Genomic DNA, 24,454 nt, shown 5'->3' with positions numbered 1-24,454 from the left:
TGACAGGAATCAGAGCTTTGCATGAGGGAGATACATTCCTTAATTTATAATATTTTTTAACATTTTGTAACAGCAAATTTGATAACACAAAAAATCCGTATTTTCATGCCAGTACCGGAGTACTGGCTACTGGGCTGGTGATACCCTCGCGGACTAACAGTCCACCAGCAGAGGCATCGACCCAGTGGTAGTAATAACATTAACGGTACAAATTTTTCTTCACCAGATGCGCATTTCGACAAATAATGTCTCTTCAGTGATGCTCGTGGCCAAAATATGTAAAATCCAAAGCTTATATAAAAGATGTAGACCTATAATCCAAAAGTTCGAAAAAGTATAGCCAAATCCGTGAAAGGAATCAGAGCTTTGCATGAGGGAGATACATTCCTTAATTTATAATAATTTTTAACATTTTGTAACTGCAAATTTAATAACACAAAAAAATCCGTATTTTCATGCCAGTACCGGAGTACTGGCTACTGGGCTGGTGATACCCTCGGGGACTAAAAGTCCACCAGCAGAGGCATTTAATATGCAATTGGAAAATGTTAAAATTCCAGTGCAGTATAAAGACAAGGACATGGTTAAGATTCAATTGTATTTAAACAGTTCATTCATTGGCGAAGAAAAAGACAAATCATTGCATAATATATTCTTAATATTACACTCGATTCAAACAATAAACAAAAGTGATTTGCTATAACAAGACATACGATAATTATTGGGTCGCATGAAGAATCAAATGCATTTTAAATCTCTGAATCTTCAGGATTATTTAACTTAAAATTGAGTCTATTTACATAATGTGATAAATAAATGTTTAATGTATAAATACTATCATACAATTTCAGCCAGTTATAACCTTTTCCTGGGGCGGATGGTCCGATGACATGTCAGGGATATCACAATACCAATATCAGCTGTTTGACATGGGTAAAGGTGACGGAGGATTGATGGATGGTGCTAATAGTGCAGGAAGTGGTACTCTACCAGATGGTACAACGTCTGTAAGTCTTAACTTTGGCAGCTTTGATATATATAAGTACAGATTGTAGCCTCGGTCGCCAGGAAGTGAAGTATAGGGTCTACTCTGACATCGCTAGGTTGATTTTCTTGACACTCAATAAATATTCTTACGCCTTGTATTTCTTACTTACATTTTTAAACTGAAGGGTTGGTGGGAGAATTTTTTTTTTTAAATGTTTAATTTTCAATACAACAGTTTGGGGGCATAGAATAATTTTCACAAAGTTTGAGAAGTTTTGTATTTAAACACGCAAAAATATAGCTAATTTAATGAATACTATAAATCAGTATCTGGTTATTGATATTGCCTAATAATTGAATCAGATGTCATAAATTTATCTTTAGTGGGTCGTCAAACTACATTTCAATATTTTATTCATACGAATCATGACCATCTTCGGTTTGTTTGTTGGACATGCAGTAGGACAGAAGCGAATAATAGTTTGACGTTTTTAGCTCACCTGGCCCGAAGGGCCAAGTGAGCTTTTCTCATCACTTGGCGTCCGGCGTCCGTCGTCGTCTGTCTTCCGTCGTCCGTCGTCCGTCGTCGTTAACTTTTACAAAAATCTTCTCCTCTGAAACTACTGGGCCAAATTTAACCAAACTTGGTCACAATAATCATTGGGGTATCTAGTTTAAAAAATGTGTTCGGTTACCCGGCCAACCAACCAAGATGGCCGCCATGGCTAAAAATAGAACATAGGGGTCAAATGCAGTTTTTGGCTTATAACTCTGAAACCGAAGCATGTAGAGCAAATCTGGCTTGGTTAAATTGTTTATTAAGTCAAGATCTATCTGCCCTGAAATTTTCAGACGAATCGGACAACCCGTTGTTGGGTTGCTGCCCCTGAATTGGCAATTTAAAGGAAATTTTGCCGTTATATGGTTATTATCTTGAATATTATTATAGATAGAGATAAACTGTACACAGCCATTATGTTCAGCAAAGTTAGATTTACAAATAAGTCAACATGACCGAAATGGTCAGTTGACCCATATAGGAGTTATTGCCCTTTATAGTCAATTTTTAACCATTTTTCGTAAATCTTAGTAATCTTTTACAAAAATCTTCTCCTCTGAAACTACTGGGCCAAATTTATCCAAACTTGGCCACAATTATCTTTAGGGTATCTAGTTTAAAAAATGTGTCCGGTGACCCGGCCAACTAACCAAGATGGCCGCCACAGCTAAAAATAGAACATAAGGGTAAAATGCAGTTTTTTGCTTATAACTTAAAAACCAAAGCATTTAGAGCAAGTCTGACATTGGTAAAATTGTTTATCAGGTGAAGATCTATCTACCCTGAAATTTTCAGATGAATCTGACAACCTGTTGTTGGGTTGCTGCCCCTGAATTAGTAATTTTAAGTAAATTTTGCTGTTTTTGGTTATTATCTTGTATATTATTATAGATAGAGATAAACTGTAAACAGCCATTATGTTCAGCAAAGTAAGATTTACAAATAAGTCAACATGACCGAAATGGCCAGTTGATCCCTTTAGGAGTTATTGCCCTTTATAGTCAATTTTTAACCATTTTTCGTAAATCTTAGTAATCTTTTACAAAAATCTTCTCCTCTGAAACTACTGGGCCAAATTAATCCAAACTTATCTACAATCATCTTTGGGGTATCTAGTTTAAAAAATGTGTTTGATGACCCGGCCATCCAACCAAGATGGCCGCCATGGCTAAAAATAGAACATAGGGGTAAAATGCAGTTTTTGGCTTATAACTCAAAAACCAAAGCGTTTAGAGCAAATCTGACATGGGGTTAAATTGTTTATCAGGTCAAGATCTATCTGCCCCGAAATTTTCAGATGAATCGGACAACCCGTTGTTGGGTTGCTGCCCCTGAATTGGTAATTTTAAGGAAATTTTGCTGTTTTTGGTTATTGTCTTGAATATTATTATAGATAGAGATAAACTGTAAACAGCAATAATGTTCAGCAAAGTAAGATTTACAAATAAGTCAACATGACCGAAATGGTCAATTGACCCCCTAAGGAGTTATTGTCCTTTACAGTCAATTTTCAACAATTTTTATAAAATTTGTAAATTTTTACTAACATTTTCCACTGAAACTACTGGGCCAAGTTCATTATAGATAGAGATAATTGTAAGCAGCAAGGATGTTCAGTAAAGTAAGATGTTCAAACACACCACCATCACCAAAATACAATTTTGTCATGAATCCATCTGCTTCTTTTGTTTAATAGTCACATAGACCAAGGTGAGCGACACAGGCTCTTTAGAGCCTCTAGTTCATGTTTTCTATATATATATATTTTAAATAACATATCCCTTAACATATGATTTCAAACACAGCTAATACATGCATTAATAATTGTTTAATTACATAATAAATCATAAAACTCTACATTGAGGATATAGTTCAATACCAATATCCTGGGGTCAAGTATGAAAGTATCTATATGTTTTTGTATGAACTATTTTCCGTTTATGACCTGGATATGTGGTAAAAGCAGGCGACCCAAACCCAATACTTTCACTTCATATATAGAAAAAGTGATATTGTTGGCAAAGAAGACATACCCGGCCACCTCCACTTGTATTCTTGTTCATCTGATGAGTTAAACCTTTTTCAACTTATTTTGATAGTTCGTTCTTATGTTATACTGTTATACCACTGTCCCAGGTTAGGGGGAGGGTTTGGATCCCACTAACATGTTTAACCCCGCCATATTATGTATGTATGTGCCTGTCATAAGTCAGGAGCCTGAAATTCAGTGGTTGTTGTTTGTTTTTGTGTTACCTATTTGTTTTCGTTCATTTTGTTATATAAATAAGGCCGTTTGTTTTCTCGTTTTAATTGTTTTACATTGTCATTTCGGGGCCTTTTATAGCTGAATATGCGGTATGGGATTTGCTCATTGTTGAAGGCCTTATGGTAACTTATAGTTGTTAATTTATGTGTCATTTTGGTCTCATGTGGACGGTTGTCTCATTGGCAATCATACCACATCTTCTTTTTTATATATCAATTTTGTTTTTGTTTCGCTCTGTCAGATCTATGAGTTACTAACTTCTTTTATATAAAGAATAAGGACAATGAGTTAAAAAATGAACTGAAGTGTGAAAAATGTCCATCACATCATAGCAGAAATGTAAATAAAGTTGCATAACGTCACAAACAAAAAAGTGGTGAAAAATACCAAACTAGATTGAATGTAAACAATCGACGCCATGGCAAACAAATAAAAAGACAAACAGAAAAATTATAGTACATAAGAAATAACATAGAAAACTAAAGACAAAGCAACTCGAACCCAAACAACTTTCACACTTGGAGCTCAATGCCCATGCACTACTGACACATACCATGAGTTTTATAAAGTAATAATAATATAGATAATAAGCACATGTCATGATCTAAATCTCTTTGTTTTTCTAGATATTGCACAGTAATGGTGTGCATTTACCTTCTCATACAGTTCAAATGAACTCCAACATTTATATCTGGATTATTTTTTTAAATGGGTGTTATTCCATATTAAAAAGGTTGACTATTTTGTTTTAAACAATTTAGTAAAAAATATATTCCAAAAAAAGTGAGTTTTACGTCCTCTGCCCCCCTCCAATCATCCTGCAATAACAGCACAGTTCATCAATCAACAACTTAATTTGAATAAAAAATTTAATATAAAAAATATGCAATTAAAACCGTACAATGGAACAATTAGGAAGAAAGCCTGAACACAAATAAATGTTCGTCACTTCTATATTGAACTCCAGCCTTTCCATTGCTTCTTAAACACGTGTACGTATACTCGTTCATCTTGTCGTCAGATATACACTTCAGGCTCATTAATTATGTATAGAACCTTACTTCCCAAACATTGAGTTGTCCATCTCTTCTATTCACTATAATATGATTGCCAAACTTGACAACAACTGTTTGCTGTCCACTCCCCGAAGAAATCCATGATTCCACAAACATTGTCGTACAGTACGATTAAACACTTGAGCATGTTTTCCTTTTTTCATCAAACTTTGCAGTTATGTCAGCAAGTGATGTTTTCCGATCTTGTTTAAAAATCTTTTCTAGCTGCCGGTTAAACTACTTTATTTACAATATTTGAAGCTGTACATTTTATAAAAATGAAAATTTTTTATATAGATTTTCAGATACTTTAAAACTATGCAATCGACACAACATCTATGAAAAAGCAAGATTGAATACACTTTAGATAAATAAAGGCAACAGTAGTATACCGCTGTTCAAATTCATAAATCCATGGACAAAAAACAAAATCGGGGTAACAAACTAAAACTGAGGGAAACGCATTAAATATAAGAGGAGAACAGCGACACAACACTACAATGTAAATCACACAGAAACGGACCAAGCATCAGACAAAATCCCACGAGAAAAACAAATATAACATCAAAACCAAATACATGAATTTGGGATAGACAAGTACCGTGACTTATAAACTAAAGCCAATGAATAGAGAAACCCATAATCATTGCTTCATGTTTGTATTATAATGATATGACAACAAAGATATCTATACTATTAAACGAGAAGACCTCTTTTTGTGTGTCGCTTCTCTTCCTTCCACGATAAATTAATCAGCATGCCTCTGTGTTCTATAGGTAAGATGCATAGTCGCATTTGTCACTATTCTTATGATTAGTCAGATTGAGTTAGTTTTGGAGAAAGGAGTCCGGATATTGATTCCGTCATCAGACTGACTATAAGACACACACACATATATATATATATAAAACGTCTGAATAGTAGTCAACGATTTTTCCCACAAGGGTGCTGGATCGTTACGAGTAACGATACATGTACACAATAAATAAATTATATAAACGCCTAAAAAAAGTGTACACAACAACTCCAAAATACAAAAACGATAACTATAAATGTAATTATTTATAAATATTTCTGATAACAGATATCCTTCCTCAGTGAGATTATGATGTTAAATGAATCATCTTTAATATATAGAGTCTATAAGATTCTACCAACCAGTAAACTTAATAGGTATTGGATCATTAAAATTGACAATTCTACACAAACAGGAAGAAGTATATGAATCTAAAAGATTGTGTAACAATACCGAGAAATAGATGGAAAACAAAACACTAAAAAGTATTGAATATCATCGCACAAAGATGAAAAAACTGAACAGATGATATAAATTATACAATAATTGCAAATATTTCGGCTCAACAAATGGCCTTCCTCAGTATCAAAAGTTTTAAAAATACTGATATATAATGTATAAGATGTAAACATACATCAGTAATAATACAGGTAAGATTTGGTCGATTGATTTTAATCCAAAATCCTAAATATCATAATATAAACACTGAATCCGCCAATGGAACGCACGGATGCACTGACATCAGTAATGCCCATAAATGGGGCATAAACATTTATTGTTGAAGTGAAAGTAGTGATTTGGCAAAAGAGGGCAAAAATGAAAGAAGGGTAGAGATTAGAGGACCTTTTCCGGACGTCGGGATCGGCTGATTGTAAGCTCACATTTGGGGATTGATCCTTACGGGTACCGGGGATATATTTTTTCGATTTCGGGATTTCGGGATATGAATTTCTTTAAATTCTGCATCTCGGGATTTCATGATTTTAAGCCGGGGATTTCGGGATCAGGACCCCTCCGACCACCCCTTAAATTAGCCTTTGTCGGTCTTAGTCATTTATACAAGATTCATATCCTACCATTGGCATGTTAATAAGGCTCTCAAAAGAGAAGGCACTGATTAATTGTCCTAGAAGCATATTTTATAATGGTCTATATATAAACAGTTACCGTGATTTATTTCATGTTTCAAGCGGTGCAAATTTTTAATTTAATTTGACTTTTACCAAAAGATGCATTGTAGCAAAGGAGAAGGAGAATAATTGTAGTCTGAGGCCAGACGAAAATAATCGAATTTAACAGAAAGGAAAAAAATATCTGAGTTTGGAAAAAGGGAGAGGGCTTTTGATACCTTTTATGAAATTCTCCATACATAATATCTTTTACAAACAATTATTCTACAACTGTTCACAAGCTGTACACGCTGTATATGCCCGCGATTTCGCGGGTGTGTTCTAGAATAGTTGACTTTGATAGATGCATGTAAAAGGTGCTGGTAAATGTTCAGCGATATAGTTGATAAAGAACAAAATTATTGTGGATGACATAAATTGGGAGACCTGCTATGCATGATTCCGACAATACATTTAGGAGTTTTATGCACCATTGCGTAGACAAATCAATTTGGATTTACTAGAACGTGATAACAAGTTTGAGTGGGATATACATAACGGAAGTTCACTACTATGTGACATTTTTCAAAAAAATACCTTGCGAGATATCAAAGTATATAGGAATGTTTTTTTCTGAGACAAGTGCTGTGATGCAACAATCCAGAAAAGATTGTCATTCAGATACTTTTAACATAGAAATTACCTGACAGAAATACAACGCAAGAACATTCATCACAGAGAAACGCACACACAAATAATGTAATACGCGACATAACATTTAAACTGCAGAACAACTGCGAACATATTATATATATGAACGACAAAATGAGAAATACTCAAACTGCATTGCCACCTATAAAATAATGAGACATGAGACATGTGACAAAGTTCAAGCACAATTATCTATGTATGAAACAATTATTAACGTGAATCAGATGTTTTACACAGTAACAACTAATATCCAATGTAATTCAGGCTCATGACTTTTATATGATACCAAATTGATGCTAAAAAAAAAATTCAAGAACTCAAAAATGATTTGAAAAATCATGACGAAAAAGTATACAGACATTAAGCATAACTTAACTTACAAGTTTTATGCAATAATCATAAATAGTTTCTGAGATACGGCATAGTTTCTGAGATGCGACATGTGAAAACCCCCTCTTTTTTTCATAAACTGAAAATTTTTGAATCATCATCAAAAAGTATGCAGATCTTCAGATTTATATAACTAAGAAGTGTGTAAAGTTTTAAGCAATAATTATAAATTGTTTTTGAGATGCAGCGCGAAATGTGTAAAAAAACATTTTCAAAATTTTCATATGTTCAAAATTTTCTTTAAATGATGTATACTGTGCGTAAACACCAGTGGTTCAAAGGTATCCGATACAGTTTCAAGGGAGTTGACGCGATGTAAAGCCTTTGAATTCGTCACTAAAAACGTAAAACGTCACTTTCTGCGGGACGTAATGCATGTAATTTTCCGTAATAAGAGACGTAATGTGGATTCTCGATGCTCCAATTACTGTTTCTCTCGCATGCTCTCTTCTTTACCATTGAAATAAGTGCATTTTCATTATTTTACAGTCTACAGTCACACTTACAGAGCCAGGAATGTATACTATTCATCTCTCAGCTTTTGATAATGCAAATAATTCCAAAACTGGTAGAGGAATATTTTTATTTGATAATGAATCAGTGGTAACATTACATGGTGACGATATGAAATGCCCAACAGCTTCAAAAGATACATCTTACCTGTGGGTTGTTGAGGACACACCTTCGGTAAAAATAATTTGGCCTGGAAGATTTCAAAATACACGACATAGTGCGCTTTGGTGGCTGAAGTCTGTTCTACCATTGGCTGCCGGAACTGACCCAATATATGAAGATCTCTATGGAAACAGAACTAAGACAGCAATTCACCATGTGGAAGGTAAATATGAAAGAATGAAATATAGTTGAGAATATAAGGATTTTAACAAAAGTTAAAGTGACATATTTTATTTCAATTATGTCAACGTTTATAATAAAAGCAAAATATTTAAATAACAATCAACATTGAGCAGCATTTATGTTCCAGTTTTGCTTTGGTAAGCTCAGAAACATCGCTAACACAATCAGTGTCTTGCATGCTAATAATTTGACTGCCTTTGAATCAGTATACAAATATACTTCAGTTTTACTTTCGTTGGAGATGGGTTGCACATGTAAATATCCTGACAGTGTTCAATTTTTAACTGGACAAGAATGTTAGAGCCACCAGAACGATCATATATAGTGACTGTTTGGTCAACAAAATATAAAACATAAAAATTGTAATCTACATAGTTTAGTCTCGCCTACGAGAAAATTAGAGTGCAAGAAATGGAAATTACAATCCGGCCGCAAAGATGGCGTACACTATTTGTATTAAGCTTTATATGTCAGAGAAGAAAAGACCTGGAGGCTTTGAACCTTGTATGCAGATTTCCTAACCACATATGTCAATTATCATTGACCTCATGTTCAATGGTCCAGTGACAGATTGACAAGTGTTTTGTTTTAACATTTGAATTTCTCAACAATTATCAGTAATAAGACAATTATATGTGGTATATGGATTCCTTGCAAGGTCTGCGGCCTCATGTTAGGTATCAATGATCAAGGTTAAAGGTACATGTTTTGATCCATTTCTCCTAATTGTAAGCAGAAGGGCATCAATGTGTTATGCATTGAATGATCGTAAGGGGAACATGCTAGCCTGATATGTTTCATTTCACTTATACCTCATTTGCCCTGTTATTTGGTCAATTCTAAGGTTTTTTGTTCTGTTTGATCCCCGCAGTTTGTCTCCTTGGTTGATTTTATGGCGTCTATTCATACATTCCATACTTATTTTTATAAATTCAAGCAGCAATTACTTAACTTTTATAATTTAAATACTTTTTGAATATATTATAAATAGTTTTAAAAAACTAAAGTGAACAAGGTGGTCATGAATTTAATAATCCATGCGCCTGTAAAATTTTTGTTACTTTTATAAAAGGAAATAACACCTAAATGCATAATCTTGTAAACATGTGTTAATGCACATTTAAAAAGAACGGTAAAAAATACCAAAGAAACATCCAAACACATCAATCAAAAATAAACTGACAACGCCATGGCTAAAAAAGAAAAAAACAAAAAAAAACAATATTCCATAAACACAACATGGAAAACTAAGACTAAGCAACACGAACCACACCAAAAACTGGGGCTGATCACAGGTGCTTCATAAGGGTAAGCTGCTCCTGCTCAACAAGTGGCAACAGTCGTGTTGTTCATGTTAGACATGATGAATAGATCCACTATCAACTATGAAAGGGATATTCCATAATAGTAAATAAATTTTTCATGGCATACGTAAAATTTACGAAGGGATGATTGCAACTTTACCATTTATTACTCTTCGTTGAATAGCCTACTTGTGAGTAGCAACCCTTTATCAAGAAAATACTGATTTCCTATCAATTTGGAGTTATATTCTCCGTGTGCAGGTGTTGTTGGAATGTTGACAAAAATTAAAAGTTCACAATTGGAAAGCCGAAAACATATTTTTTGTTGTACAAATTTGTTATTAACCGTCCCTTATTGTCATTTTCTAGATGTAAGTCAAGTTGTGAGACAGACTTAACTGTATCTGTTGTAACCTCCATCGCAAGTTCTTTGGGATATATGGATTCATCATAGTCAACAAACTGTTTATTGTTTATAATTAGTGAGAGAACATTATATAGCGGAAAGTAAAGTTAAGGATTTCGCTAACATTTTTTTTTCTTCTTAGAAGTGTATGAACGACGTCAGCTACTAAAGAATAAAAAAAAAAACAAGTGGACAAATAGTGCCAATAGTTCGTCCTCTAAATGTAACAAGTGTGTTGTCAATCAAAAAACCAAGCATGTTGATAATGTCAGTTTCACAGAATTTTTTGTTCGGATCGGAGAGATTTGTTTACAAAGTAGGATTAATCCCTCCTTTCGACAAGATACTTGGTTCTAAGTAAGACATTCTTTTTTTATAAGAAAAGCAATACCACCTCTTTCAATTTGTCTTTTAGTTTCATGTGCCCTTCTATGCAATGTTCACGGAAGAAGACTTTCCGTAATTGTTTAAATAGTTTATGGTTGTTTTCGTGGAATAGTCCAGATGTATCTGGTCTAATTGATAACCTTTAAGATTTCCAACAATGTCCTCTTCTCTTGTCTGAGGTATGTTTCACAGGTTGTATTCTTATTTGAGACAACGATAGCGAATTAACAGTTGTAAAGTTGTAACATCAATCAAGTTTTTTTCAGAACTTAAATGTAAAACATTATGTATATACAATATTAGGTCAATGAAAAATATATACTTTTTTGTATGAGGCTGAGAAATTGGAGAAGAGCGAGGTTCTATCCAGAGCCCTTGCCCAGTTTTGTGCCGAGTATAAAAAAGTTTATATTTTTACGACATTGACCTAATATTGTTTTTATACTGCAACTTAAACTAATACATTGATATCTTTTTTAATCGTAACACAAATGTCAAACCTATTTTCATCCCTTAATGAACCCTTGAATGTGGAGAAAGCGTTCCATGATGAAATTGACATTATACAAAATATAGCTGTGTTACTATATTTAGGAAATAAACACAACTAGTTGCAATATAAATATTTATATTAAGCCATTTATTTCAGGTATTGTTGACTTCCAAGTAGCTTATGAAGTTCACGATCCTACATTAAAGGATTTCCAGATATTTACATCCCTCCCTGCTAATCAGTTGGATGACGAGTTTGTCAGTCTATCAGTAGACTGGGGGGATGGGGATAGATTAAATGTAACAGTACAAGCTTTTGATGTCCTAAGAGAATCCAATATGGAATCTCTGGTGGTGTATAGAGATGTCAGTCCTCCAATTATAGAAAATTTATGGTTGACCAGAGGTGACAGAGTCAATATAAGTGTTCATAGTGTTGAGGACTTTACTGAAATGACGTAAGTATAACAGTTGATAAACTGAGATGATTATAAAAGTATCCAATAAAGAACAGCTGTATTGCTTCTAAATACTGCATGAGAAGTTCAGGTAGATTAATTCTGTACCACCATTTTAGATAATAAAATAGCGGTTATCAGTTGGTCTAGTTGCTTGCTTCAATCTACAAGTTTTACAAAATTTGACAGGTGAAGTATCAAAATGTGTATTGAAATACAAAGAGAATTTTCAATTGTGTCAATTATATAAAAATTTGTCCATAAAAACCCCAAGTTCAATGCGATAATTTTGTCTATGTATTTGCTATATCTTGACACACAATACTATTTCATCTTTGGCCGCATATGGTCTCATTGCGGTATGTACGGTTCTAACAATTCAGGACTGATTTTAACAACTGTATGATGTTTTTATTTTGTATTGTAATTTTTTTAAATACTCTCAATTTCTTTGGGTATCTTTACTCTATCAATAAATATTTTCTGTCTAGTCTGAGAAACAGCTTATTTGTATTAGTTGATATTAAAGATTATTTTTACAGGATAGAGTGGGAAGCATATGATGATCATAGTGGGTTAGATACTGTTTACTGGAAACTCTATGATAGCTATGGAACTTTTGTAGAGCACGGCCATGAAGATCTCCCAGCACAAGGCAAAGCTGATGTAACATGATAAACACACAATTTCATAACCTCATAGTATATTCTCCTAAATATTTGTATACGTTCTATACTATTTATATACAAAGAATTTTATAAGAATCTCAGATATGTGTGAAGATGTTATCTTGTTGTCTGTTTTTAAACTATCATATTGTAGTATATGAAGAGCGTCTACTATTATCAAACCATTATGATTCTTTTTCACTAACAATCAAAAAGAGGACGTATTTTTCAAAATGATATGTAAAAAAGAAGATGTGGTATGATTGCCAATGAGACAACTATCCACAAAAGACCAAAATGACACAGACATTAACAACTATAGGTCACCGTACGGCCTTCAACAATGAGCAAAGATATATTTAGAATGAAGTTGACATTTTGCCTCGAAACCTTTAATGAGTTCAATTATCAGTCAAATCTAAAGCGGGTATTAATGCTTTGGAGCTCATCTTTATTGATGTTCGAGAGCTGAATTATAAAGTTTCTTTCATTAGAACGTTATACTAATATTTGGAGTTTATAGAGTCTTGTTATCTAACTTTTAGAACCTAACAGAATGTCAAACCAAATATTTAGCCGAGCCTAGAGGACCTAATTGTTACTGTACACCATTTATGGGATGTTTTCATCGTCACTTCCAAGTGAAACCAGAAATCAAATTACATGGGGGATTGAAAGCCGGTCTTGACAGAGGAAATCATGACTCAGATTACTACATTGAAATTGCAGTGAAAAATAAAGCTCTTGTGCAAACAATCGTAACAAAAAAGGTGGGTTTGGACACATGCATAGTAATATATGCTAAGTTATTTGTCCAAATTTAGTTTAAGTACTTTGTCACCTGTAGGTGTGTATTTTTGCTAGACTGTTGTAGCAACCAGTGGCTAGCTTACCTCATATCATTCTATCTGCGTGCACGTTACCTTGCCAATTCCTGGAAAAATAAGTAAAAATGAAAGTAATAGATACTGTCAGTAATAGGAAAGATACACGTTCTGTTTTACATGTGTTCTATGAATTTTCTATCAATAAAAAAGTTAGTATATCATTCAGGTTTACTTAATGAAAAATGCTCAAGTATTCCCACTTTATATTGATGTTCACATACTTAATGATAAAACATAATTCAGGACCCTTTATGAAGTAAATAATAACACAGTCGTACTATCACATGTATATAGTTGAAATAAAACCAGTCAAATCTAAATAAGAATTTACTGTTAACAGGCATGCTGTTTTATTGCATAATACTAGAAACTTATGTGAAAATATGCATTAAAACACGACTTATCTGTCACTGCCGAGTTGATACAATAACTTAAAATTCCAGAGTTCAGCTTAATAGGAGTATGTCTAGACTACATTTCCCTTCCTAATTACGTTTTTTTTTCAATTTTGCCCCTTTAACAATTTTACTGTTATAACTAGATGAAAATCATTATACTGGCATCTGCAGGAGGAAGGATTTCTCCAAGGGCAATCAGTAGATTGGCAGTTATCAGTAAACATATAAATTAGTAAGAAAGAAATAAAAGAAAGGGAATTGTAGCAAGTTTAGAATATGTTATGAAATGCTCAGATTCAATGACTTATTTTTATTAATATAATCATTTGTTAACACAATGACTCAGTGAAATGTGTATTCTCACTTTCAGATAACTGTTGATACAAGTCCACCACATCAAGGTGTTGTTCATGATGGATTACCTGGAAACCCAGAAATAGACTACCAACAAGGAATGGACCTAAATGCTTACTGGGACCAGTTCTTTGACAGAGAGAGTGGGGTGTTTTTCTACCAGTTTTTAATTGATACAAGCTGTGCTGATAAAAGTGCCTTTAATCTTGATATAAATAATACAAATGTAGGTTGACTCTTGTTATAAGGGATTTGTTTTCTCAGCCATAAAAATTGGATGTAAAAACATCAAAAGCGGTTAAATTTCCTGAAACTCTTTTCTATATATATACAAACAAGGAAAGCAAATAAAGAAGATCAGTAGATTGCTATTGGACAATTTCAAATGTAATTATTAGCAGAAAATCCGTATTGCGATGGTTTCTAGAGTGCAATTTAGGTTATGAATAACCTAGTGCATAAACACTTAATCAAAGAAGCTTATAAATGAATTGTATAGAATTTAAACTAAATTAAATGTAAATAATGTTTCAGATTGTTGAGACATACAATAACTTTGGTAGCCACACAGTCAGTGTTGATGGCACTTATTATTTTACTGTTGTGGCCTATAACCGTGCTCTGGACCCCTCAGAACCAGTGTGTTCAGACGGTGTTACTATAGACAGTTCTGTACCAGGAGTAAAAGAGGTGATTGTCAACGATGCAGTCATTACTGGTGGGCTAGTCACAGATGTCAATCAGACCAGTTACTATATTCTTGGGTCAGATCGTGTACGGAGGTTGATTCAAAATCCCACTGCTGAATGTGTGTAAGTATAAATTATGTATGTCAGATTTGACCCTTACAATCAGAAATATAAATATAAAAATAGAGGTTTCAAAACTTCTGACGTGAAATGGTATTTTCCTCTATATCAATAATTCCTACTGCTCTGCCATCTGTCCATGTTTAGGGTTTCAATTAGATAAGCGTAGTTTGTCATGAAGACATCTTTTGAATTTTAATTTGTTGTTACGAACCTCTAAACGCATGTAAAGCTTGAACATTGCATGTTTTCTTCACATACTTAGATAGATAAAATATATAATTTGTAATTATGAACAAACTATGGTTCGATCTTCTTTAGTCAATATCAATTTTAGTCTATCTGACAAATTCTTTTCTGTGTTTTTACAATTAAGCTGACAAATTCTATTTTATAGTCAACATCATATTTGCTGCAGATTATATGTAACCTATAGATAATTAAACTAGTATTGGTGATTACATCTTATATTTGTTTTAAAAACTACACATAATCACTGTGTCTAAACCACACCGGCAAAAATTGTTCGGACTCGATGGTATCTACCATCCGGCACAATGACGGAACATCAATAGACAGAAGAAAGGTAGGTTTCTCCTTTTTTTCTTATGTTTTTTTTATGATATCGAAGAATATATATACATATACAACCATTTTCTATTGTGAGATGCAATATTTTCTACAACCGTTCTATATTAACGGAGAAATAAGTAAAATGCACGTCAAAATGACGAATTGAGTGAACCTTGCCTCGTAATTGTTTAATTTCTCTTTAAATTGTTCACATTGTACGGAAAGAAAGGAACGGGAAGATAGATACTGAAACTTGTCATTATGAGCATCTCAATACTTGTATTTCTGTGTACGGAACGAAAGAAATGGATCATGTCAAATTAAAATACACCGGTTTTGTCAATGTTGTTTACTACACAATCACCCGGTTTCGTCTATATATATCACCCGGTTTTTTTATATTTTAAAACCAACAATTTATGAAAAGCAACGTTTACACGGATCTGAACAATGTCTTTCGAAATAATTTGAATATATATTTATTGTTAAGTGAACTTTGCGTGTTTAAATTTATTTTAAACGGGCACTTTTGGACATAGGTAACTATAGTAATACACATTTTCCTAATGAATGGCGTATCCCTTATTTCACTTATCTTCAAACTAATTGTAAATTGAATATAAATACTCAACAGCAAACGCTGATATCTAATTATTTTATAACATTATGATATTATTTTAATATAGCTTTTGAGATACATCGCAATATGTTCCCCCCCCCTTTTTTGTTTTTTACAAAAAAACTAAATAACGCTTAAACAAAATTTAAAACGTCACCAAAAAGTATGCAGAAGTTAAGTTTTATATAACTAAGAAGTGTGTAAAGTTTGATGCAATAATGATAATTCGTTTTTGACATATGGCGCGACATTTTTAAAAAACCTCACTCCTGTTTTACTTAACGAAGTCCTGTAACTCTAAAAGATTTAATTTGATTTTCACTAAAAAGTTTACAGATCTTTGACCATTATAAGAAATAACTATGTTAAGATTCATGAAAATTAGATAAGCTGTTCTCAAGTTACGGTGCGACATGTTTACGCTGGACGGAAGGATAGACGGATAGATGAACGGACGGACGGACAGCATGACTGATAGATGGAGGAACGGACGGATGGAAGGAAGGAAGTACAGACAGATGGACGGATGTATCCATAATAATACGTCCTGTCAAAATTGTGACGGGCGTGTAAAAATGCAAAGAAATGGAAAAAAAACTCTTAATTAAAGGTCAATAAGTTTTATAAGGATATTGGCCAAGTCGACTTATTTGTATATCTTGTCGTCTCTTCTATATCATTTTTGCTATATTACTTTTATATGTTTGAAAATAATAGATAGAAATTGATAAAAAAGAGACCTTCAAATTTGTCATTTAAGGGCAATGCAATAACTCCTTTAAGAAGTAATGTGAGAATTTTGAAGTAAATAGATAAATGGTAGAGCTCAAGATTTTAAAGATAATCATTATGACCCTTTCGAATTTTCTGTCTACGGCTGTTTTTAAATAATTGATATCATGCACTTGCATGTCCCCCTATGTTTATTTTTTAGTCATGACGGCCATCTTGGTTGACAAACGGGGTCACAGCAAACTTTTTAAACCCCCGACCCCATCTGTGATTGCCAAAACTATATTGATTCATATATTTAACAAATATAGCAAATAAAATAGTGAAAATATTGTTCGACTCGCTACGCTCGGCGGTATGTAAAAGTTGTTCGTTCGAATTACGTCTATTTTGAAATAAACTGAGTCCGTCTGTCCGTATATATTGTCAAAATATATTGACCAACGTCAGTGTACGATAATCATAACACAATGGCGACAGTACAGACCCGTTTTTTATAGTAAGGTTAACCATGGAAGTAATATTTTAATATTACTTCCATGGGTTAACAAAATAATTATTTTTGAATTTTGTCGATGACCGGAGACTATTATACTAATTTATACATAGTAGCATAGTTAGAATTAGTGATACATATATTTTATTTTAACTGCATGGTAGTTGTAATCCTTTTCTCCCTATAAACATTCATTTTCTATGTCGATTATGCATGCATATACATTTGTCTTATTATCAACGTTTATCCTTAAGAAGATTTATTTTTAACGATCATAGAAAAGATTACATACATAGAATGATTAGATTACTTATAAATGTGGCCACACTATTGTGCGAGATAATTTTCCATAATTCATATATAGAAAACGCATATTTGAGAGCCTTAACCTCAATGTGCGTTATAACCTTCATTTCTATCTATTCTGCTGTTAAAAATTTTTGAATGCAAAGTAACATTAAAATTATTTGTGTTCTATAAGAGTAGGGATTTCAGTGTTTGCTTATTATTTATTTGAATCTGAGACTTATATAAATAATAAGCCGTTGTCCTATGAAAGAACTTGTTTTCCAACGACCCAATAAACTCCTTTTTTAAGCTGAAGTTAAATTATCAATTAAATGTAAGGCGATTATGATTTTGTTTTATTTGACCAAACCGGGTTATGCATTGTGAAATCTATGACGAAACCGGGTGGTGAACATTGACGAAACCGGCCAGTTCCATTTTGACATGACCCATTTCTTTCGTTCCATACACAGAGATACAAGTATTTAAATGCTCATAATGACAAGTTTTGCAATCTCCGTGTCAGTATCTATCTTCCCGTACCTATCTTTCCGTACAATGTGAACAATTTAACGAGAAATTCAACAATTTCGAGGCAAGGTTCACTCAATTCGTCATTTTGAAGTGAATTTTTACTTATTTCTCCGTTAATATAGAACGGTTGTTGAAAATATTGCATCTCACAATAGAAAATAGTTATATATATATATATATATATATATATATATATATATACAACTCGTCTAAACATCAACCCCACAATGTTAGATCTCTAAATTTGCTTTCGCAAATTTTTGGTTCTTCCCTCGCCGGGATTCGAACCCATGCTACTGTGATATCGTGACACCAAATCGCCTGCACTGCAGCCGTCCCGCTAGACCACACGACCACCTGGGCTCTCAAAAAAAGAGCTTTCGGTGGGCATGTGTTACCTTTCCACGTCAGTTTTAATCTAGCGGCGTACTACAGTACATGATATATAAGGCATGAAGATGTTATTGTTACAGATCAGCTAAATTATCTATAGTAAAGGATCCTACAAATTAATGTAAGATACAGTCACAGAAAATAATTATATTCATAAGTACGCCTGAGTCAGTGACAACCCTACAACAGATGTATCCATCGGATCGCCATCAATGATGGTGATACATGGCTGTGTACATAATGTATATACAACTCGTCTAAACATCAACCCCACAATGTTAGATCTGTAAATTTGCTTTCGCAAATTTTTGGTTCTTCCCTCGCCGGGATTCGAACCCATGCTACTGTGATATCGTGACACCAAATCGCCTGCACTGCAGTTGTCCCGCTAGACCACACGACCACCTGGGCTCTCAATTCTTCGATATCATAAAAAAAAGAAAATAAGGAGAAACCTATCTTTCTTCTGTGTACTAATGTTTCGTCATTGTGCTGGATGTTAGATACCATCGAGTCCGAACAATTTTTGCCGGTGTGGTTTAGACACAGTGATAACGAACCTTTAAAAAAATAACATTTTAATTAAATACTATCCTCAAAATTTGATCTTTTAGGCTTAATTTTAATGCATACAACTTTGATTTAAATACTTTAAAACAGTATGTAACAGTTCAACTTTAATTTATGAACATGCATATGCATTCAATCTTTTATGTAGTTGTGAAGGAGTTTTATTGCTTTATTGTTTTATTGTTGTTGTTTTTTCAATTATAAAACATGCATACTTAATAATACTTAAACAGAAAAATATTATTGACAGGAGTAAAGCTACAACCTTGAGTGATGTTGACCTTTACCCTCTACAGAGATTTGACAAAAATGACAGCTTGGTAGAAGTAGATGGCAATATATTCTGCAGTAATTCATCAAGTGCTCCCACCAGTATTGGTTTAAGTTTGTATAAAGCTTCTCTGGTACGTAGACATGTGAACCAACTAGTATTGGTTTAAATAAAGGCAACAGTAGTAAATCGCTGTTAAAAACTCGTAAATCTAAGGACAAAAAACAAAGTCGGGGTAACAAACTAAAACTGAGGGAAACGCATTAAATATAAGAGGAGAACAACGACACAACATTAAAATGTAACACACACAGAAACGGATTTAGGATTAGACAAAATCCGATGAGAATAACAAATTCTTAAGTTTGTCTAAAGCTTCTCTGGTACGTAGACATGTGAACAAACTAGCATTGGTTTAAGTTTAACTAAAGATTCTCTGGTTTGTAGTCAGGTGTACGCAGCAGTATTGTAAGAATTCTGTCTCAAGCTATCTCTGATATGTGATAAAGTGAACTTCCAACTATTGGTCTAAGTTTGTCTAAAGCTTCTCTGGTATATAATCAAGTGTTCCTATTGATAGAGGTATAAGTGACCATGATGGAACATATGTTACAATTGGTTGTGGTTTTAGTAAAAGTTGAACATATATTAGATCTATATGGGATTATAAAAGAGGGGATTATGACTTGATGAAACAAAACATATTTGATACTAATTGGGAAAATCTGATTTCTGATGCAAGTGATGTTCATGTTGCTGCTTCAAATTTCACTAAAATTTTTATTAATATAGCATTTGCGTGTTAGGATGAGACAAAATCCGATGAGAATAACAAATTCTTAAGTTTGTCTAAAGCTTCTCTGGTACGTAGACATGTGAACAAACTAGCATTGGTTTAAGTTTAACTAAAGATTCTCTGGTTTGTAGTCAGGTGTACGCAGCAGTATTGTAAGAATTCTGTCTCAAGCTATCTCTAGATAACATTTTTGTTCGCTTTGGGGATTCCGTATATCGTCAGATTATCGGAATTCCAATGGGGACTAAATGTGCACCACTTATTGCGGACCTGTTTTTGTATTGTTATGAGTTACAATTTATGACAAAAATAAGCAAAGACCCATCGAAACAACATCTGATAAACAAATTTAATAATACTTTTAGATATTTGGATGATATTTTGGTTCTCAATAATGACGACTTCAGTATGTATATTAATGAAATTTATCCTGTTGAAATTACTTTAAATAAAGCTAATACTAACAATGACCACTGCCCTTTTCTCGATCTTGATATCTATATCACTAATGGAAAGCTGAATACTAAAATTTATGATAAAAGGGATGATTTTTCATTTCCTATCGTTAATTATCCGTTTTTAGATGGTGACGTTCCCTTGTCACCATCTTACGGTGTTTATATATCTCAACTTGTACGATTCGCTCGTGTATGTAACAATGTTTTAGATTTTAACGAGAGAAATTTATGTATTACTGAAAAATTATTACACCAGGGTTTTCGATATCACAAACTAGTCAAAACATTTACTAAATTTTATCATCGATATAAAGACATCATTCGTAAATATAGCTCAACATGCAGACTTCTAATACGTTCAGGTATTTCACATCCAATTTTTTATGGTAATATTCTTTATAAAGCACAAAGGTGTCAGTATTCACCTCAGAAACTTTGAATAGACTTATTAAGAAGGGATATAATTACGATACTGTTGTCAAGTCATTAAAGATTGCATATTTTGGCGTTAATATTGAGTCACTGATAAGGTCTTTGCATCGGAACTAAACACATTTATTCTAAAAACAGTTGTTGGCATGACACGGGTTATGTTCTTCTCATATATGTTATGATGGTATGATACTAAACCCCTAACGGGAAGGATTGTGACTGATGTTCATATGATGAAATCATAATCTTTCAGTCAGTTTAGTTGAAGTCTGGAACTGGCATGTCAGTTAACTGCTAGTAGTCTGTTGTTATTTATGTATTATTGTCATTTTGTTTATTTTCTTTGGTTACATCTTCTGACATCAGACTCGGATTTCTCTTGAACTGAATTTTAATGTGCGTATTGTTATGCGTTTACTTTACTACATTGGTTAGAGGTATAGGGGGAGGGTTGAGATCTCACAAACATGTTTAACCCCGCCGCATTTTTGCGCCTGTCCCAAGTCAGGAGCCTCTGGCCTTTGCTAGTCTTGTATTATTTTAATTTTAGTTTCTTGTGTACAATTTGGAAATTAGTATGGCGTTCATTATCACTTGACTAGTATATATTTGTTTAGGGGCCAGCTGAAGGACGCCTCCGGGTGCGGGAATTTTTCGCTACATTGAAGACCTGTTGGTGACCCTCTGCTGTTGTTTTTTATTTGGGCGGGTTGTTGTCTCTTTGACACATTCCCCATTTCCATTCTCAATTTTATACCTACAAGGGAAGTAACGATAAGATGTGATAATAAAGTCTGGTTTGATTCAAATTTGAGACGGGAAACGAGAAAAGGGACAGACTTCGGAAAAATTTTATGCGTTCAAATAGTACATCTGCTGAACATAAATATAAGCAACAAAGGAACAAAGTTTATAATTTAAAACAGCAAGCTGAAAAGCATTTTTACGCGACTATGAACGAGAATTTGGATGAACTAAAAGTTGCAAACTGTAAACAGTATTGGAAGACCATCAAAATTCTAATTAAAAGCGACAGACTAACTCACGATATTCCTCCGCTAAGAGACCCGGATCATAACTTAACCTTGCGTATGAAGGAATAGAAAAGTCTGAAATTTTAAATAAATATTTTTGTTCTATTTCTAATATAGATGATGCTAATAAAGATTTACCGGAATTTGACGATCGCTGTCATGATTTTCTTTCGCAAATAATTGTTAGTGAACAAGATGTACTTGCTATTATTTCCACGCTTGATCCAAATAAAGCGGTGGGACCAGATATTGTTAGCAACAGAATGTTACTTGCAATTAGAAATGAAATTTCAAAACCATTATGTGTACTTTTTAATAAATGACTTCATGATAGAGTATTTCCTTTTCAATGGAAAATTGCATATGTTATTCCATTATTCAAAAGTGGTGACAAATCACTACCTTCTAACTACAGGTATGTCTCCTTATTGTCATGTGTGAGTAAATTATTAGAAAAAAATGTTTTCAAAAATATTTTTAACCGTTTACATGAAAATAAACTGTTGTATAAGTATAAATCTGGATTTATTCCAGGATATTCCACTACGCATCAATTAATTGAAATTAACAACAAAATGTTATTGGCGCTAAATGATAAGCTAGTAACTAGCATTACAATTGCTGATTTAAGTAAAGCTTTTGATACGGTTTGGATTAAGGCTTTACTATACAAACTTGAAAAATATGGTATAAAGGGAGGCTGTGTTGGTTAAAAAACTACCTATGTAGCAGATCTCAGAAAGTTGTCTTAAAAGATTCACATTCAAAATTTGGAAAATTAGACGCCGGTGTGCCTCAGGGTTCGGTATTTGGACCGTTATTGTTTTTGATATATATCAATGATATAGCTGATGGTTTTTCTGTATTTGGGAGGCTTTTTGCAGATGACACTTCAATAGGTCATACTGCTCCTAATGAATCCATTTTAAGAAATTTGATCACCACAGTTCTTGTTTATTTAAATGCGTGGTAAAAAAAGATGGATAGTGATGTTTAACCCATATAAAACAGATATTATGATATTCAGTATGAAAACAATACAAAGTAATTTTTCTTTTGATTTTAATGGCACTACATTAAAGCCAGATCATACGCATAAACATCTTGGTGTCATATTTAGTAGTGATTGTAAATGGAGTAAGCATGTTGATAAGCTGATAGAAAAAACTTCGAAGCAGTTTAATGTTTTACGAAAACTAAAATTTAGACTTAATAGGGAATATTTGGAAAAAATTTATATGACTTTTATTCGGCCAATTTTTGAGTATTCGTCAGAAGTATGGGATAACTGTGGACAAGCAATTCTGATTGGTTGGAAAATACCCAAATCGAGGCTGCTCGAATAGTTACGGGATTAACAAGTTACTCTAGCCGGAACAGTATCTATTTAGAGACGGGATGGGAAAAATTAAGCGTCAGACGGGAGGTTAAAAAATTATCTATGTTTTATAAGATTATAAATAACCAAACGCCAGACCGTTTACACGATTTGGTTCCGGATTTAGTATCAGATATTTATAATTATAATTTGCGTAACAGGCAAAACATTACTATTCCCGTAAGTCGTTTATCAGCTTATCAACAGTCTTATTTTCCGTCATCTATTGCACTGTGGAACTCTTTAGACTTAAGCATGTTAAGTATAAGACATATTCCTGCATTTTCCCTTTTTAAATTAAACTTGCACAAACTATACTATAGAAATAATAAATCTCCGAGATTTGGTTCTTAAGAAGATCGTTTGTATTCTGTTATACACATTAAGCTGCGTAACAGATGTTCAAAGCAAATTTGATACAAAATCCAAATTGTTCATGTAGTTTTATTAATGAAAATGTTGAACAATATCTATTATATTGTATTAATTTTTCAGCTATGAGAAATCTGATGTTTAACGAAATTAATGTCTTTAATGTCAATATTACTATCGATTTATTATTATTTGGTGATGATGCTTCAAGTACTGAAGAAAATGATAATATTTGTTTATCTGTTCAAAGGTATATAACAAATACCAAACGTTTTTCTCTGCATTGACAACCTTAATTCTGTTTACAACACATGTGATTAAAAATATTTCTCTATACATGTAATGACAATAATCGAATGATCTTGATGAATATTTACTGTTATGTTTTTGTTAGCAATAACGATCCAATGGATTTTAACGAAAGAATATAAGAATAAGTTTCAAATCTATACTTACCATTGTGCAGCTGACATTCTTTTCGTAAAATTGGATAATATATTAAGATCCCACGCTTTATTATGATAAAAACTATACACACTAATTTAAGTAATGTCCACAAGAACAAAACTTGCGCATAGGTAATTCCACTAACTATTCGGTGTGTTTGTGTCTTA

At 33.1% G+C, this 24,454-nt stretch overlaps 1 protein-coding gene across 1 annotated transcript in view; it reads left to right on the top strand.

The window, feature by feature from the left end:
- Positions 1-929: 929 nt before the first annotated feature.
- LOC143084108 (uncharacterized) overlaps positions 930-24,454 on the top strand; it is a 66,167-nt gene continuing 42,642 nt past the window's right edge. The window contains exons 1-9 of the mRNA XM_076260515.1: positions 930-1,007; positions 8,363-8,560; positions 10,220-10,226; positions 11,478-11,778; positions 12,321-12,444; positions 12,992-13,216; positions 14,102-14,311; positions 14,620-14,897; positions 19,350-19,503. Coding sequence (XP_076116630.1) covers positions 930-1,007; positions 8,363-8,560; positions 10,220-10,226; positions 11,478-11,778; positions 12,321-12,444; positions 12,992-13,216; positions 14,102-14,311; positions 14,620-14,897; positions 19,350-19,503 — 1,575 coding nt within the window. The remainder of the gene's footprint in view (positions 1,008-8,362; positions 8,561-10,219; positions 10,227-11,477; positions 11,779-12,320; positions 12,445-12,991; positions 13,217-14,101; positions 14,312-14,619; positions 14,898-19,349; positions 19,504-24,454) is intronic.

This window comes from Mytilus galloprovincialis, chromosome 7 (assembly GCF_965363235.1).
Source record: "Mytilus galloprovincialis chromosome 7, xbMytGall1.hap1.1, whole genome shotgun sequence".
Lineage (NCBI taxonomy): Eukaryota > Metazoa > Mollusca > Bivalvia > Mytilida > Mytilidae > Mytilus > Mytilus galloprovincialis.
The sequence above is the reverse complement of the archived record's forward strand: the minus strand, read 5'-3'. Positions and strand labels throughout refer to the sequence as shown.